This window comes from Colletotrichum costaricense, assembly GCF_030867565.1.
Source record: "Colletotrichum costaricense strain IMI 309622 chromosome Unknown Scaffold_1.1, whole genome shotgun sequence".
NCBI classification, from domain to species: domain Eukaryota; kingdom Fungi; phylum Ascomycota; class Sordariomycetes; order Glomerellales; family Glomerellaceae; genus Colletotrichum; species Colletotrichum costaricense.
This window is the reverse complement of record NW_026848230.1, coordinates 1965112-1980769: the sequence shown is the minus strand read 5'-3', so window position 1 is coordinate 1980769 and position 15658 is coordinate 1965112. Positions and strand designations below refer to the sequence as shown.

Sequence of the window (15658 nt, the reverse complement as noted above, 5' to 3'; positions counted from 1 at the left end):
AGACTGCTATCCCCCACGGGCCCATCGTGCTTGTGGGCACCGATATCGCGTGTTGAGGAGAGAAAACTTCACGAGGCCCAGTTGGCACCTAAGCGAGCCAGTTACTGTACTAGGGCCGGAGGTATTGGTGGAGGGGCTTTATGTGCAAGAGGAGGAGCTTCTTTTGGAGGAGCTCGCGGAGCCGCAGCCCCATGTACCCCTTCTGGGTCGGCCGAGCGCGAGTACGATGCTTGTGTGCCCCAGATCAGCTCCGTTCAGCTGCCAAGTCTTTTGATATGTAGGCCTGGGAGCTCGCTGTGCTCATCAGCTTGAACGCGGTAGGCCGTGACCTCAACGTGATTATCCCAAGCTTGGATCCCATGCACCAGACGTAGAGAAATCAAAATCGTCCGGTCCCAGTGTCCGTTCAAACCACGGCTGGGACGCGTCCAGTGACTCGAGACCGACTGGGTCATTGTGAGGCTGAGCCATAATGTTGTCAAAGTATCGCTGCAGATGTCAGTCAGATTGTACGGCTTTGCTTGCTTGGTGAGTGCGTGAAACATACCCAGTCCATCTCTTCATTGCCAACCGCCGCCCATCCACGGTCGAGCCCAGGTTCACTTGGCCCGAGGCCCGACGTGACAAACTCAAAGGGCTGGAAGCGATTCGTCGTAGTCGTAGGGAACGATGTCGAGTCTGTCAGATCGTTGGCAGGTATATCACAAAAAGGGGCTATCTTCACGGCCGTACCACTGATTGAAAGACCGTCGAGGAGCTGTTGGTCGTCTTGGGCGGATCGAGCAGCCGATTCCGGCCCGTCACTCTGGCGAAGCCCCGATGCCGACGACACCTTTGCGCCCCCGTTCTCTGGCGGAGAGTTCGGCGGCGACCCCAGCTTGTTCAGCATCGTTTCCAGGATACCCGCCGTCTTCCTCACCTCGGGCACGCCGCCGGCGATGGCGATCCAGACGGAATACGACCTCTGCAGGAGGTGCAGGAGGTACGCCCTCGTCGGCGGGGGATTCATCTCCGCCATCCACCCGGGCGAAGTCGTCGTCGTCGTCGCCGCGCCGGTCTTGCCGTCCACGCCACCCCAGAACGGTTCGTGTCCGATGGCGAGGTATAGGATGGTGGCGGCCAGGAGGAAGTCGTGCACGGCGAGCGAGGAGACGAACCAGCCGTTCTGGCTGAGCATGTTGCCCGGCTGGCAGGCGTGCCATATCGTGTTTTGGAAGTCGAGGAGGACGACGGCGCCCTCGAGGCACTGCCGGCGGGAGTAGTCGTGCTCGCGGCGCGGCGCGGGGTCGAGGAGGAAGCGGCGGTGGAGGACGCAGCGGCTCTTGTTGTAGAGCGAGGCGAGGCCGAAGCGCTGGATGATTTGCATGGGCGGGGTGGTGACGCACTCCTGTAGGGGTTTGACCATCATGAACTGCGGCACGGCGCGCCACGAGGTGTTGAGGAGGTCGTCGAGGCGCATTACCTCGGCGTAGGGCGGCGGGGTGAGAAGGTGGGACTGCCGCGCGACCTGGCCGAAGACGAGCATCATGGCGGACTTGTTGATGGGGTAGGTCATCTCGGTGTAGTCCGTCGCGGGTCGGGCCGGCGGGAGCACTAGGGTGTCCTCGTCAAAGTCCTCGTCGATGAGGTTGCGCGGGAGGCTGCAGTCGGCGTCGATGCCGTTGAGCATGCTGGGGAGGCCCATGTGGAAGGAGACGAGGAGGTCGAGCTGGACGGCCATGTTCCACATGCGGCGGCGCATCTCGCCCTCGTAGGGGGAGATGACGGTTCCCGCGGCGAGGAGGCGGTCCGGGTCGCGGTGGAGGCCCATCTTGAGGAGGAGGCGGAGGCAGACGGAGGAGAGGACGTAGCAGTTCATCTGGGCGGCGCGGGAGATGATGAACTCGGCCTCGACGTAGAGGATGAAGGGCGGGATGGTGGCGATGGTCGGGTGGGTGTACCTGCCCCAGACGAGGCAGCAGGCGGCGGCGGCGCGAAAGAGCTTGAAGCGGTCCATGGGCGGCTGCGGGGAGTCGACCGAGAGCTCGTGGGGTGCCATGAAGGTCGAGTAGAAGACGCCGAGGGACATGACCATGAAGAGGAGGGCGAGCCAGTGGAGGTCGGTGCTGGACGGGTCGGTCCAGAAGCGGGCGTACTGGATGGGAGTTGTTGGCAAGATTGTTGGCAGTAAGGGTATGAAGGGGGGAGACGGCGGACAGGAGATTGGAGACTCACTTGTTTTTCAAAAGTTGGTCTGTGAACGATATCTGCCGCCTTGTCAATACATACGAAGCCATGGGGTGAAGATCGCGAGAGCCGAGCCGTGGTGTCTTACGCTGTGATGGACTACGGGAGGAAAAGTACCTCATGATGAGTCTGTCGACAATCTTTTGCTCAGGGAGCAGCTTCAACAGGTCCTCTCTGCTGCGAGGCATGTTCCTCGAGAAGAGCATGAGATCAGGGGCCTCGATCTCGTCTGACGGTTCAGGGCTCTCGTCGTAGTCGGTCTCCGGCTCCTCAAAGTAGCTCTTCATATCCTCAATCTGCCAAACCCTCTCAGTCAATATCTCATCCAGTTCGTATTTCCTTCACATCTTGCATCGAGCATTACAGCGGGGGAAGGGAACAACTCACATCCTCAAGAATAGCCATGAAATGCGTAGCCCCAACATACGTGCTCGCCCTACCCCCCTGAACAAGCTGACCCCCAGGCTGCGCGATGCCCTTCTCCTCCTCCTGCACGGCGTCGACAGCAGCACCAGTAGTCTGCGGTCCTCCTCCTCCTGGTCCCGCTCCCGCGACACCTCCTCCCTCATCCATCATCGTCCTCACCATACCCTCCAGCCTCTTGAGCCGCGCCGCCATGCCCTTGGCGGGCTTCTGCTTCTCGGGTTTCGGCGCGTAGACGCAGCCTTCCGGGCGGGACTTCTTCAGACACTGGCCGCACGGCTCGGAGCGGTCGCATTTCAGCTTGGACGCGCGGCAGGGGCCACAGGAGAGGAGGACGCGGGAGCGTTTTGCGGCGGCTGCTGCTGATGCTGATGCCGAATGGTAGGCGGACGAAGGTCCGGGGCCGGGGGCGGAAGAGTTGGAAGTGGAAGAGGGGTTGCTGCCGCCGGTGCTTGGTCCGGCGGGTGGGGTTACGTGGTCCGGATTCATTGGAGCTTACGGATACCCCTTGGGCGATTCGCGGAGACCGGACGATTAGAGAGTGTAAGGCGTGTCCGATGCGGTGCCCGACGCCGCATGTGAGTGGGTGTGACGGGAATGACGGGGGTGGGGCTTAAGAAGGGGGGTGATGCCGTCCGTATTCAGATCCGGAGGTCTAACTTTATTTGACGTCAGTTCCGGAGCCGGGTTTTGTTTCTCCTTTGACAACCGCTAATGTTGTTTGTCGTCCTGTGTCAGCGTGTAATTGCGTGTGCGTCTGAAAGGAAACCCCGTTTGGGAATGCAGCAGGATGCAAGTCACGTTTGGGTCATTCTCTTGATTCAAAAAAGCGGCCAAAAACCACCTACTAGGCAACTATGAGCTGACGGCTCCATCCGTCGGCCAGTCTCGGGGATACGGCTTGGTTAACCCCGACTATTTTGACGACCACCAAGGTTCCATACCAATAATTACAAAGTGCCAATCCACGATACACAATGGCTGGGTCGAATTGCATCACGACCCGACCTTTTGAGGGAAAATGCCAACAAAAACCAGAACACAGATATGCTTTTACTTCTCCCTTGCCGTGCTCCATTTCCAGGGCTCAGCGCGCCACTCGATGCGGCGATCTTCTCGATTTCCACGGTTTTTATATCGCCTTTCCTTGTCGGGAGATTGAGCTAGCACGGCACTCAAGCCCTTTTTCAGCTTGACAGTCCAATTGTCGTACCGTTCAAGCAACTCAATGTTCTCTCCCGCGCTATTGGAGTGATCGTGATATTCCTCCTACATCGTTGATCCAAGCTTAAATCGGGGCATCGGGCAATCTCTCGATGGTGTACTTTCCACGTCCACACTTCATGATAGGAACACCGGGTATGCGACGGAGCTAGAGAGATTGATGTCAGCATCGTCGTTGACTTCCGGGCGAGGTTGAACATACCCTGGACACAAGACCCTTGTCGTTGGTTGCGACGAGGTACACTCTGTCTTTAGATACCTTGGACACCTGTGAAATGTTGATCAGTATTTCGATACAATCATGTGATGATGTAGAGTTCGGAGCCTTACGAGGCAGTCATCGGCATACACCTGAGGCAAAACGTAATTAGCAAAGGAAAATCATGATGGGGCTCGCAGTGGACCTTACTCCTTTGTGTGTGCACTTGTGTCGTTCGAAACGGGGGTCGCGCGCTACTCTAAGAGCAAGGCGGAACTTGGGACCAAGCTTTTCCAACTCGGCCATGACACAGTCGGTCACGATGGGGTGACAGGTAGCTGGCTCGGACGTCAGTTGGTGCCAACAGAATTCGTGCGGTGCCGTAACCTACCGTAGAGACAGTCCATCATGGTTTCTATCACTGGCAACTTCATCTGAACTGTACTAGGAGTAGGTTAGTCGACGAGGGCGAGAGTTATACGTTCGGGCAGGCTTGTCGTACCGGGAGAAGACTGGAGTACGGTTAGCAACTGCGATTCAGAGGTAGAATAGGGGCGACGGGGCCTTACATGAGGTATCGACGAGGACGCCATAGGGAGGCACAAGACTTGAGTTGCTCTCAAAGAACATCTGGGAGGGGACCTGGGGAATCTCCCTGACGATTGTCTCGCCATCCGGACCGCCTCTTTCACGCTTCGCCTTCTGCTCAGCCTCTTCCGCCTTCTTCAGGTTCTCCTTGCGCCGGGCATCGTTCTTGCCGATGACTCGCTTGACCTAGTAGGAGCGTACATAGTTAGCAAACTTGTTTGCAAGTGACAGTGTCAGAGAGACGTCAAGCTTCCAACGTCCGATTGTAGGGATCGCAATCATCGTGAACTTTCGCTCGGTGAACCAAAAAAGTTCTTATCGATAAGGATTCCGATATTTTCTTTGCGATGCGCGGAAGGTTTGGCGCAGAGTAGGGACTGGCGGACGTACTTCACCAAACTTTCTGGTCTTCTTCTGGACACCCATGGTGTCGGTCTCGTGCGGGCAATCGGGTATAGGTGGTCGTCGTAGTCTTCGAGTGGAGGAGTACTGGCGTCTGCGAGGCTGGACAAGGCTGTTGCGTTGACGTTTTCCTGAGTTTAGTCACCCTGCGTATGTGGCGGGGCCGAGAGCTGGGAGAAAAAAGTTTTCGGTGTAGGATGAAGGGTGGTCTCGGTGTCTGACATACAAGTCCAGGTGAGAACGTTGTCAGTCTGTGCGCTCGGTGAGAACTTTGGGTGAGGCCGCGCAGCGTTTGCGAGCAAGGTGGGTCCTGGGGAGGGTGACCCAGAGCAACCGGAATGAGGGGACAATGAAACTCTCAGGGACCGAGGTGGACGAATGGCAGGGGGTCTCCTCCTCCACGGTTTTCTTCTGTATTTCTACCCACTCTGCCGCTGTCGGGCGTTGGTCTTCTGGCGTTGCAATTTCCTCTCCCACCTCAGGAAAAGCAAACGATCGATCAACGGCGCTCAAACGCCGGAGGTAAGGTGGGCGCTGCGCTGGAGTCTGGACTGGTAGTCTGGTGGTGCCTTGCATCAGCACTTCTGTGCACTGCCCTGCGCATGCATAATAGCAGCCCATTATGATCAGAGACGGGTCTGATACCCGCCGCGCCCATTCATGAGCTTGCCTTAGTCTGAAGCATCCGGCATGAATTTCAAACTACTGGAGCACTGGAGGTCTGACGAACGCGAAGATGAAGCGAAGCAGCAAAGATAGGGGACCACCGGGACTCTGGTGGAGAGGAATGGGGCATCATTCGCATTCCACAGCGAGGCTCGCCATCACTTCACGGCCCATATTCTTTTCCAACGAGTTCCGATGATCTTTGGCTAATATTGGGTAAATGGGTGGGCATCTGCCAGGTACGCTTACACGCTTACCCCGGATGGATGGCTCGTGTTGATGATGGTTGCGACCTGCAGCCACTGTAGCGCATGCTGGAAGCCTGGAAATGCTGATTAGTGTGATCAACCCTCGCCTGTTGGACACCTCAGTTTTCAATACGAGAGCGTGTGGGCATACGAAAGAAGGCGGAAGCACATCATCATCATGGAGGGCGACTTGTGTACAGTCCTGCGGCATAGTGTGTATAGATGGCACACCGTGCCTGTTTCCCCAGACTTGCGCGTCTCCTGCAGGTCAAAAACCTGGCTTCCATGAGCTGGCAGCACTGTGTCTGCATGTCTCTCTCCCTCTCGCATTCCCAGGAAATGCCGCCCAAATGCACAAAAATAAACAGACCCCGACACAGCAGCACGTCAGAACTTTCAGGTGCAGCCATTGGAAATGCGCCGCGCCACAGCCCAGGCCCCAAGGGCAGGGACGAGAACCGCCCAGTCCGCTAACACGAAATGGATGCTGTAGACTGTCGCCTGTTGTGCTTGCTCTCAGCAGGTTCCTCCAGAGCAGGCAAGGACCCTTCCTCCTTTTTTTCCCCAGGCCCGTTCCCTGCTGACCAGGGGCCCGCCTTCGCCATCCATTCCCTTTCTCTTCCCCATCACGCACCCTCATCCCTCCCGTCCCTCTCCTGCTCCCTCCAACCCTTCCTCCCTAACTGACTCCCTCACGACAAACCTCGGAAGCCGCCCACCCAGCAAACGATCAGCCGGCACCAGCAATGTTTTAGCCAGCGGGACCTTTCCTTCTTTCATATTGCTTTGCCTGTTCAGTCTGCATCCTCAACTGTCTCGATACTTTCGTTCGATTCTCCCGAATTCATCGCACTCAGCCTGCGCCAGCTGAATGAACCGAACCGCCCCATCCGGAAGGACACCACAACGACGACCCAACCCCGTTTTCTATCCACGGCGACCGACAAAATCGCCGTCATCGACCTTCTTTCATCCATTCGACAACCGAACAGCATAGAGTGTCTAGACTAGAAGTGACCGACGACTGCATCACCCTGAGTTTGGAGCATCGCATCCCACCGTAAACACCGGACCCCCTCGGACGTAACTGAATCGACCGATCATGATTTCGTCACGCCATTCGCTGAAGCGCTCGCTTCTCCTGTCCACCTTTGCCGCCTTGTCTCTCTTCTCTGCCACGGGTCTCGCGCAAGATAGTAGCAGTGGAGGAAATGCCCAGACCAGTGCTTCGCAGGCAGCTTCTACAGACGATGCCACCACCTCGGCTGCGCAGCCTTCGCGCACCAACGCGGCAACCGCCGTCATCACCAACACCGGCGCCGTTGCCACAACGGAAGCGAGCATCAGTGCCCCTAGAATCACCGGCACCTCCGATTCCACTGGCGCGGTCCTCACGGGTCTACCGTCCCTTACAAACCAGCCCATTGTGACGACATACCCGCCGGCCAGTGTACCCCCCACCAACAACGCTCCTTATATGCACCGCTCGAGTGCTCCTCAAGGAACCGTCTTCATTGCCGTGGGCTCCATTCTTGGTGCCTTTGGCCTCGGCATTCTGATCTGGCGCGGCATCATCGCTTGTCTGCTGCACCGCTCCGTTGCCCGCGCTGCCAATGCTCAGTATGTCGCCAACGACAAGCAGAGCTTCCCTGCCCCTCCAGCGCAATTCTACAAGTATACCGACCGCGAATCCACTCCTTCTCTCGTTCCCAATGGAGGACGTGGTGTGCGTAGAACGCAGCGCGGCCCCATCCCCTCTGCGACGCCGAGCCAGTCGAACCTCTTCTTCTCGCCCACCGCAGCTGGCGGCGGCAATAGCAACAACAATAACAATAACTCGGCCACCAACCGTGACTCTCGTTTCCTTCCTTCTGGATTCTACGCCGCTGCCACCTCGTCTCCCAGTCCTGCTCACGGTCACTCAATAAGTTTGACGAACCTCCGCCCCGAATCCCGAGGCCAGTATGGAAGCCGCAACAACTTGAGGGAATCTACGCCTCCGGAATCCCCTTCGTACGGCGCAAGGCGCGACTTTAGCACCAGCTCGGTCAACTTGTCTGCGGCGCCTGGGAACGGACAAAGAGCTCCCAGTGCTTACCTCGAGGATCTCTTGGACGAGAATCCCAATGCCTTCCCGCCAAGCCAGATGCGCCCCGGATCTCGAAATGCCAACAACTCTCCCGGTGGTCGATTCTAAAGAGAGAGGTCCTTTTCTATTTGGTTACATTCCATCTATGCATCAAAAACAGTTTCATTACGTCATGAAAAAAATGGCGAGACGTCACGGCTTGGGTTTTTTGAATGGTACATTCATGGCGTTTAGGGGTATCATCAAGTTGCATCACTGGTTTGGAATACTGTTTTTAATCATCATCCAGTGAGGCCGGGCACTTTTTTCGGTACCGGTCTTTCAGCAAGTTTGAGGTGGAGCGCGGGTCAAAAGGCAAAGGCGGCTCCCTTTTCAACAGGGCTGCTGCGCAAGGATGGTTGTCTAGTTGTATTTTGGCCCTGTACACCACGACAGGCGTGACGGAGCATTAGACTGGGAGTCTTGGTGACGACGATCCGCCGGTGGCATTTTGTCTTCGCTTCTACATCGCTCGCTGGTACATATTCTTTCAATGAGCAGAAATACTCGAAAATATCTTGAGACAGTATCATGTGATGTTTACTAACCATCAAGCTGTAGTTCTTTGTACATGTCGTCACGACAACCGCTGACAATATGCTTCTGCATGGAAAACCTTATGTACGGATTACGTCTGAAGTGTACTCGTCCGGATAGAGATAAAGCTGGTCCGATGTCGTCAGCCCATTTGACTTTTCTCGGCAATCATCCCAATCTATTAAACTTTTTTGACACAACGTGGGCAGGGGGGGAAGCTTTCCGTGGAAAAAGGAAACATGAGCCTCCTTTTTTATACTTCGGATTCGGACCTGCTACACTATGTAAATGGAACCGAGCGGACCGATAGCAACGTCGCATGTACGGATGGTATGTCCATCGCCCGAGGTTGTCTGGTTAAACGTGCCCCGTGATAGGGGGGAGGAGAGGGGGTTTGCATCTTTACTACTTTTTCTTCGTTTCCTTCTTTGATGAATACTGGATATACGGGATATATCCCCGAATATCTGGTATCTCGATATCAACCGAGATTTCGCTTCCCAAGCTGTCGAGGCCGAGCTGTCGAGACGCATACGACATATCTCAACCCCCAGGGTTTCTACCACCATCACGAGACTAGGAACATCGCTCACCCATTTATTCCTTGAAGTACCAAAACTTCTTTTCCACATCCTCGCTCGAAACAGCTGCGAACCGCAACCAAGCGTACGGCGTACCAGGGTGCATCTACCCGTCGTGAACCCACCGGATCTTGTCACACCCTTTCCAGCGCCATGTATCACGATTCGTCTAACCCCCCTTCCGTGCGACCTAGATCCGGGGGAAGACGAACGCTGTAGATTCGTGACAGAGAGAGACATTTTCGGTTCTTTGCTTCCTTGGTCTCACGATCTCTTGGCTGTCCATGGCTTGCGGGCGCCTGGTGGGGTTGTGCTAACGAAGAGCAGCAGCAGAGACGACTGGATCACGGGTGGTACAGGTATGATGAGGGCTTCGGCATCACGTTCTATGCGAAACGTCGATGTGCGGTTTCTTCTTTCTTAACATTGCTTGGTTTTTTTCTATTTTGTATGACACGCCCTCTATTTACTGCAAGACATGCTCGATGCTTCTGGTATATGGAGGGCCGGGTATGAAAATTACTTGTCCCAGACGCTATTGTCCCTACGATTTCCTTGCCTTCTCTTTCTTGAGGGACCATGTTTGTTCTTCCTGAATATACTGCATTTTATGTTATCCCCTTACATTCACTTATACCACCAGCTCATGATGTCCCCGACTAACTCGATCTGCCAGCTTGGATCTCCAGAGGAGCAGTACCTTCGCTCGCGCCGCGGATATCCTCTAGTCTGATGCCACTGCGGTCACACATGCTCCTGAAGATACCGCCCTCCCGCTGCCACAGCGCAAGAGGCGTATCCAGCTCCGCGATACGGCCGGCGTCCATGACGCAGATGCGGTCGTAGCCGATGATGGTGCGCAGACGATGGGCAATGCACAACAGCGTCCTGCCCCTGAAGCTCGTGGCAATCGTGTTCTGGATCTTGTCGTCCGTTTCCATATCAACAGAGGACGTCGCCTCGTCACAGACAATGATGCGGCTGCCGCGGACGAGAGCACGCGCCAGGGCCATGAGCTGGCGCTGTCCGAGGGAGAAGTTGAGACCATCCTCTTCGACGACGGAGTCGAGGTGGATGCTTGACGACTCCTTGGACCTTGGATCCTCGAGGTTCGCGTCTGCTGGAACGAGATCGGCCTGTCGCAGGGCGGACCACAGTTCCAGATCCGTGTGCTCGTTGAATGGGTCGAGGTTGGAGCGGACTGTGCCCCTGAAAAGCGTCGGGTCTTGTGGAATGATTGCCAGGCGGGATCGTAGGTCATGGAGACCAATTGTCGAAATGTCGACACCGTCAATTGTGATGTGTCCACCCGACAGCTCGACGAGACGGAAAAGAGTCGACATGATGGACGACTTGCCCGCACCCGTTCTACCGACGATGCCGATACGCTCGCCGCCTTGCACGTGCATGGAAAGACCGGACAGCACAAGAGGCAAGTTGGCGCGGTAGCGCATCTCCACGTTGTCAAAGACGATCTCACCCTTCTCAGGCCACTCTGGTCGGACTTCGATAGTGTGCAAGGGCGCCTCTTCCTCTAGTTGAGTGCCGTAGTACTGAATTCGCTCCACAGCGTTCATACCGTTCTCAACTTCTGCGAGTTGACGGACGGTAAACTGGATCATCTGCACGATACCGAGAATGTAGCTGAGTACCAGTCCACCAATGCTCGGCGGCACGCTGAATCGCGAGGTCACGACGAGAATGCCGACGGTGAAGACAAGAAGGTTACCAATCAGATCGAGACGAGTCGACAGCCAACGCTGGTTCGAGAATGTAAGGTAGTACGCAGCGTTCATCTCGTCAATGGACTTTCGCAAGTCAGCAATGAAATGCGTCTTGAGACCATACGCTCGAATGCTGGCAACACCGCTCAATCCTTCACCAAACTTTGCGAAGACAGTAGATCGAAGAACCGACTCGAAACGCTTGACCTCGCGTGCCGATGCGCGGTAGTAAGAGGAAGCGAGGATGAAGAACACAAACAGTGGTCCGAGGGCGATGGCGAAGTAATGGAAAAAGGCGATGATGAGAGCAAAGACGGACAAGATCATGGCCAACGTGAAGAAGTACATTCTCATGGCATCCGTCAAGTTGTTGTCCATCACATCCACGTCTCTTGAGAAGCGATTGGTGATTCGGCCAAGGGGTGTGGTGTCGAAGAAGGACATTGGCGCACGCAGAACCCGTGTCACTGCCTGCCTCAGCATGACCTTGCTAGACTTGGTGCCGAGGATGGACAGAAGTAGCGAGAAAACGAACATGAGGATCGCTTGGAGGGCACCCAGACCGGCGTATATACCGATGTACTGCCCGTCAGACAGCGGATAACGCTTACTTGTCCAGTATGAAAGCCAGAGACTGGTCATAATGTTCGCTCCTTGAGAGAGAATCAGGAGGAAGATCAAAAAGGGTGCGTTGAAGATGGAACCGGAGGCGCGGATGAAGTCTCCGTACACCTTCCAGGGGACGCTTGCCACAGCGCGCTCTTCTTGTTGCATGAGTGCAGCCCCCTTCTTGTTCTTCTTCTTGTCGCCTTGGGGCGCTTCAGCCAGGTTGGTTGGTGCTGTCTCGTCTTCCTTCTCTTCCTGTGCAGTTGTCTCCAAGAGTTGTTGGAAGCCACGGTGGTCTCTCATCAAGTTGTCAAAGGTGTCGACGGCTTGAATCTTGCCGCCCTCCATCCAAATGACTCTGTCACATCTGTTCAGAACCCAAAGCTGATGAGTTGCTAGGATCCTACATTTGCCCTTCAAGAGGCCGAGGATGGCATTGTCGAAGATGTGCCGTCCCACGTGAGCGTCAACAGCGCTTAAAGGGTCGTCCATGAGCACGATGTCGGAGTCAAAGTAGATGGCCCTAGCAATGTTGAGACGCTGCTTCTGCCCTCCCGAGATTGTGATTCCTCGTTCGCCAATCTCTGTCAAATCTCCGTTCGGAAGCATGGCAAGATCGGGCCGCAGAGCACAACTAGAGCCAGGTCAGTCCGATTCTTGGCAAGGAAACTACCATGGTGTTACTTACGCGTTGATGACTTCTTGGTACCATGCTCGGTCCATATCCTTGCCGAAGAGGATGTTGTCACGGACCGTGGCATTTTGGATCCATGCATATTGTGGGCAAAATGCTCGGGAAGCACCGAGCACAACTTCGCCAGATGTTTTTCTCATGTCACCTGCGAGCGCGGCCAGCAGCGAAGTCTTGCCGCTCCCGACTGTTCCAATGACTGCGACTAGCTCATCCCTCTTGATCTCAAAGTTGATGTCTTGCAGCTTAAAAGGTTCGCGTTCCTCCTCGACAAGCGTGCTGGCACCATCTCCCGTGCTATCGCCAGACGAGGCAAGTGGCTCGTCAGGCTTGGAGATGTTCTTTGCGGGTGCAGGCGTTTGAGTCGCAACCTTCTTGCCACCCTTTGCGGCGCCACCTACAGTCTTTTCAGACTCCTGCGTTGCAGTTCGCTCCCAGGTGAAGCTAGCATTTGTCATCTCCAATGCATTCTCTCCCTCTGGCTTGAAAACCACATCTTCCTCTTGCTCCTCCGCCAGCAAAAACTCTTGGATACGCTTCAGCGATGACCAGGCATCGACGACTTGACCAAGGACCAGGGGCAGCAAGTTGAGGGGGATCCGAAGACCATTGAACAAGGCCAACGAGGAGAAGACCTCGGCGGGGTTCAAAGCGTTGTTTGTCTTTGCATACGTGACGAAGGAGAGCATGGAGGCGAAAATGGGAAGCGATAGACTGACGGCGTTGATGGCATTACGGATTGCCAGTAAGATCTGGATAGCGTGAATTTCTCGTTTCCGGATTTCCTTGAGACGGTCAAGGAATGCGGTCTCCCATCCAAAGTACTTGACGAAACGGACCGACTGCAGAATCTCCTGGGTCAAGCTGACTCTCTGATCCGTAACCTTGTTAATGGACTTTCTTCTTTTGAACAAGCTTCTGATGGCTCTTGTCAATAGGGGGATGCCAGCAACCAAAAGGGCGAATCCGGCAAGTGCACTATAACTCAAGTTGATGAGCAGAACGACCAGCGTGATGACGCAGGAGATGGGTGCAGTCCAGGTCAAGTGGAAGAGAGCCGACGCTTGGTCGATACGATATGTATCAACGCTCATGAGGTTGACAATTCGACCGTTACCCCATCCCGTGCCATCTCCAGAGACACCTGGCCCTTTGGTTTCTCCCTTTTTCGCATTCTTCTTGGCCTTCTTCTTGCCTTTCTCGTCAACTGGCGGGGCGTTGACGGCAGCGGCGGCGGTTGCATCTTTAAGGCCACCAGCTTTGGCACGCCCTGATAGAGACATGGCCTTTTCGAAGATTACGCTGATGAGCACAGCTCTTGACTGGCCACCAATCATCATGCCGCGGTAGATGAAATGGTTCGTGCCCAAACTCTGGAGAATCTGCATGATGGTGACACCGATCACCAAGCCGATTCCCCTGCCAATCGCAGGCGGTGGCAAGCCCTGCTGCGAAGCTGCGTAGGCATCGTTCGCAAACTGGATGAGATAGCGTAGGGTGAAAGGCGACATAACCTGGAAGACGGTGGACGCGAGCTGAAGCATACCACCAAGCCAAAATTCGAAGAAGTACGTCTCATGCAATGCCCACAATAAGGGGTATTTGCCTCCCTTATCAATGTGTTTCTTGAAAGAAGCTTTCAACTTGTCTGTCATGACATCTGTGGCCCTGTCTGGATTGACAGCCCAAATATCATTTGGTTCAAGCTGCCGCTTGTATCCAGCCTGGAATTCAAGTCAGTCTACATTTGCCCTGAGTTATGCTTGGCTTGTAAACGCCCAAGCCTTCTAGTTAGGCCAGCGCAGTTTCACTTACACTCATCAATGGAGCCATCCATTGGAAAGTCAAAAGGCTGAGGAAGCCGGCTTTGTACTCTCGGGAGACGATCTTCTCGTCGGGTACCGGAGGGATGCCGCCCCATTTCAGTGGATTTGGCGTCTTGTACCATGGTTTGCTTTCTGGCAATCGCTGGGCTGCAGTTGTTGTGGCGACGCTGGTATCGGTGGCATGGCTCTTGGTTGCCCTCAGCTCTGGTCTGATATTCTTCTCATCAAAGTCTGAGTTTTCATCCTTCTCATCCACCTTGTCGATGTCGATGGCGAATGTGGCATCCTCTGGCTCCCTGGGCGTGACGGGCTCAACAGCAGCGGCTTGTGGGTCGGGAGCTGTGATGTTGGTTTTCTCGTCCTTGTCTGCCATTCTCTGGCGAAAGACTCAAGCGAGTCTGAATACGATATTGACTTTCAGATCGGGCAGCTGGGCCCAAACGTCGTCTCAATCTTGGCGGTAGCAGTGGATCTGGCTACAACTTCAAGCGCAACGGAGGCAATATAGATTCTGGGCCAAGTTGCCATGCACTCGCTGCGTTGACGGGGATAGATGTTTATGTCCGTCACTTGGGCACAAGCTAGCTCATTACGGGGTGACTAGATGTGCGTACCCTAGACCCGCTTACAAACAGTGAAGGAAAGCTGTCGAAATCCGTTCGAATTGGTGACGAAGTCCGAAGGGTTTGGCACAAGGCGCTTCGTCAGGTTCCGCGAGGGGAGAAGAGAACAGAGGAAAAGAGGCCGGGGAATGCAAAAGGAAGAATGGGTCAGAGATGGTCAGCAACGCGTTCCCTCCAAAAGAGAGAAAAAGTGCGTGTAATGATAAAGTACTACCGACAGATTGATGTGGACAAAACGGGACAGCCTGCAGTAGAGCACACACAGATGGATTAGATTGTCCGGGCCAGGGAGACGGGATTTTCTAAGTTGCTATACTCCCCGAAGGGGATTTCTAACAACCGGATAGTGGAGGTGGATGTGCTGGGCCATTTTGACAATGGGTACTCTGTAGTCTGTACCACTCAGAACAAAGGACATTCGTCCCTGCAACAGGTAGGGAGTACTGGCGCAGCAGAGGGGAAAGCAAGCAGCAGTCCACCTCAGTTGCGACTGCTCGATATACATACACAGTACATGGGGGCAAACACCAAAGGCTCAAGGGGAAGTTGGGGTGCGGCGTGCCAGGTGGACTTGGTTCCGGTGGGAAAGAAAGTGCAACGGCACGCAGCACGAAACGGGACAAGATGGGGCAGGAGGAGACAGGGATGCTACGATATGACTAGCACGAGGCAAGAAGGTGGCCAGTCCCGGCAAGCGCAACTGCGCAAGTGACTTCACTCCCATCTTCAATCGATGCAGACAAGCAGGCACCTTTGGTTTCTAAGCGGCCATTTTTTAGCCGATGCAGTTGTCTCTTGGACAGGTGGGCAGGGCCGGACTGGCAACGGCTCGGCAAGACGACAGACAAAAAGGTGAGCTACCCGAGCTACCTTAGCTCCAAGGTGCTGTTCGGTGCTGACAACTCAGTCTTAAGCTTAACCAACAAAAGCTCTGCCAGCCATTGCTTCTTACCTACGTTTACGTTT

The 15658-nt window shown here is 55.1% G+C and overlaps 5 protein-coding genes across 5 annotated transcripts; 2 read left to right on the top strand and 3 right to left on the bottom strand.

Moving 5' to 3' along the window:
* Nucleotides 1-339: 339 nt before the first annotated feature.
* Nucleotides 340-3138, bottom strand: CCOS01_00712 (fungal specific transcription factor domain-containing protein; the record flags this gene model as incomplete). Its single annotated transcript, XM_060448909.1, has 4 exons — nucleotides 340-489; nucleotides 548-2134; nucleotides 2265-2522; nucleotides 2614-3138. 4 exons carry the CDS (start codon nucleotides 3136-3138, stop codon nucleotides 340-342), a joined length of 2520 nt encoding a protein of 839 aa, XP_060320347.1.
* Nucleotides 3139-3626: 488 nt separating this feature from the next.
* On the top strand, nucleotides 3627-3845 carry CCOS01_00711 (uncharacterized protein; the record flags this gene model as incomplete). The annotated part of the gene is made up of 1 exon (XM_060448908.1): nucleotides 3627-3845. One exon carries the CDS (start codon nucleotides 3627-3629, stop codon nucleotides 3843-3845), a length of 219 nt encoding a protein of 72 aa, XP_060320346.1.
* Nucleotides 3846-3937: 92 nt separating this feature from the next.
* Nucleotides 3938-5086, bottom strand: CCOS01_00710 (uncharacterized protein; the record flags this gene model as incomplete). Its single annotated transcript, XM_060448907.1, has 8 exons — nucleotides 3938-4021; nucleotides 4076-4141; nucleotides 4204-4224; nucleotides 4283-4410; nucleotides 4464-4516; nucleotides 4575-4584; nucleotides 4642-4846; nucleotides 5051-5086. The coding sequence occupies 8 exons, from the start codon at nucleotides 5084-5086 to the stop codon at nucleotides 3938-3940; spliced, it is 603 nt and encodes a 200-aa protein (XP_060320345.1).
* A 1992-nt stretch (nucleotides 5087-7078) lies between these two features.
* On the top strand, nucleotides 7079-8173 carry CCOS01_00709 (uncharacterized protein; the record flags this gene model as incomplete). The annotated part of the gene is made up of 1 exon (XM_060448906.1): nucleotides 7079-8173. One exon carries the CDS (start codon nucleotides 7079-7081, stop codon nucleotides 8171-8173), a length of 1095 nt encoding a protein of 364 aa, XP_060320344.1.
* A 1708-nt stretch (nucleotides 8174-9881) lies between these two features.
* On the bottom strand, nucleotides 9882-14442 carry CCOS01_00708 (ABC transporter; the record flags this gene model as incomplete). The annotated part of the gene is made up of 3 exons (XM_060448905.1): nucleotides 9882-12186; nucleotides 12241-13967; nucleotides 14059-14442. The coding sequence occupies 3 exons, from the start codon at nucleotides 14440-14442 to the stop codon at nucleotides 9882-9884; spliced, it is 4416 nt and encodes a 1471-aa protein (XP_060320343.1).
* Between the last annotated feature and the right edge of the window lie 1216 nt (nucleotides 14443-15658).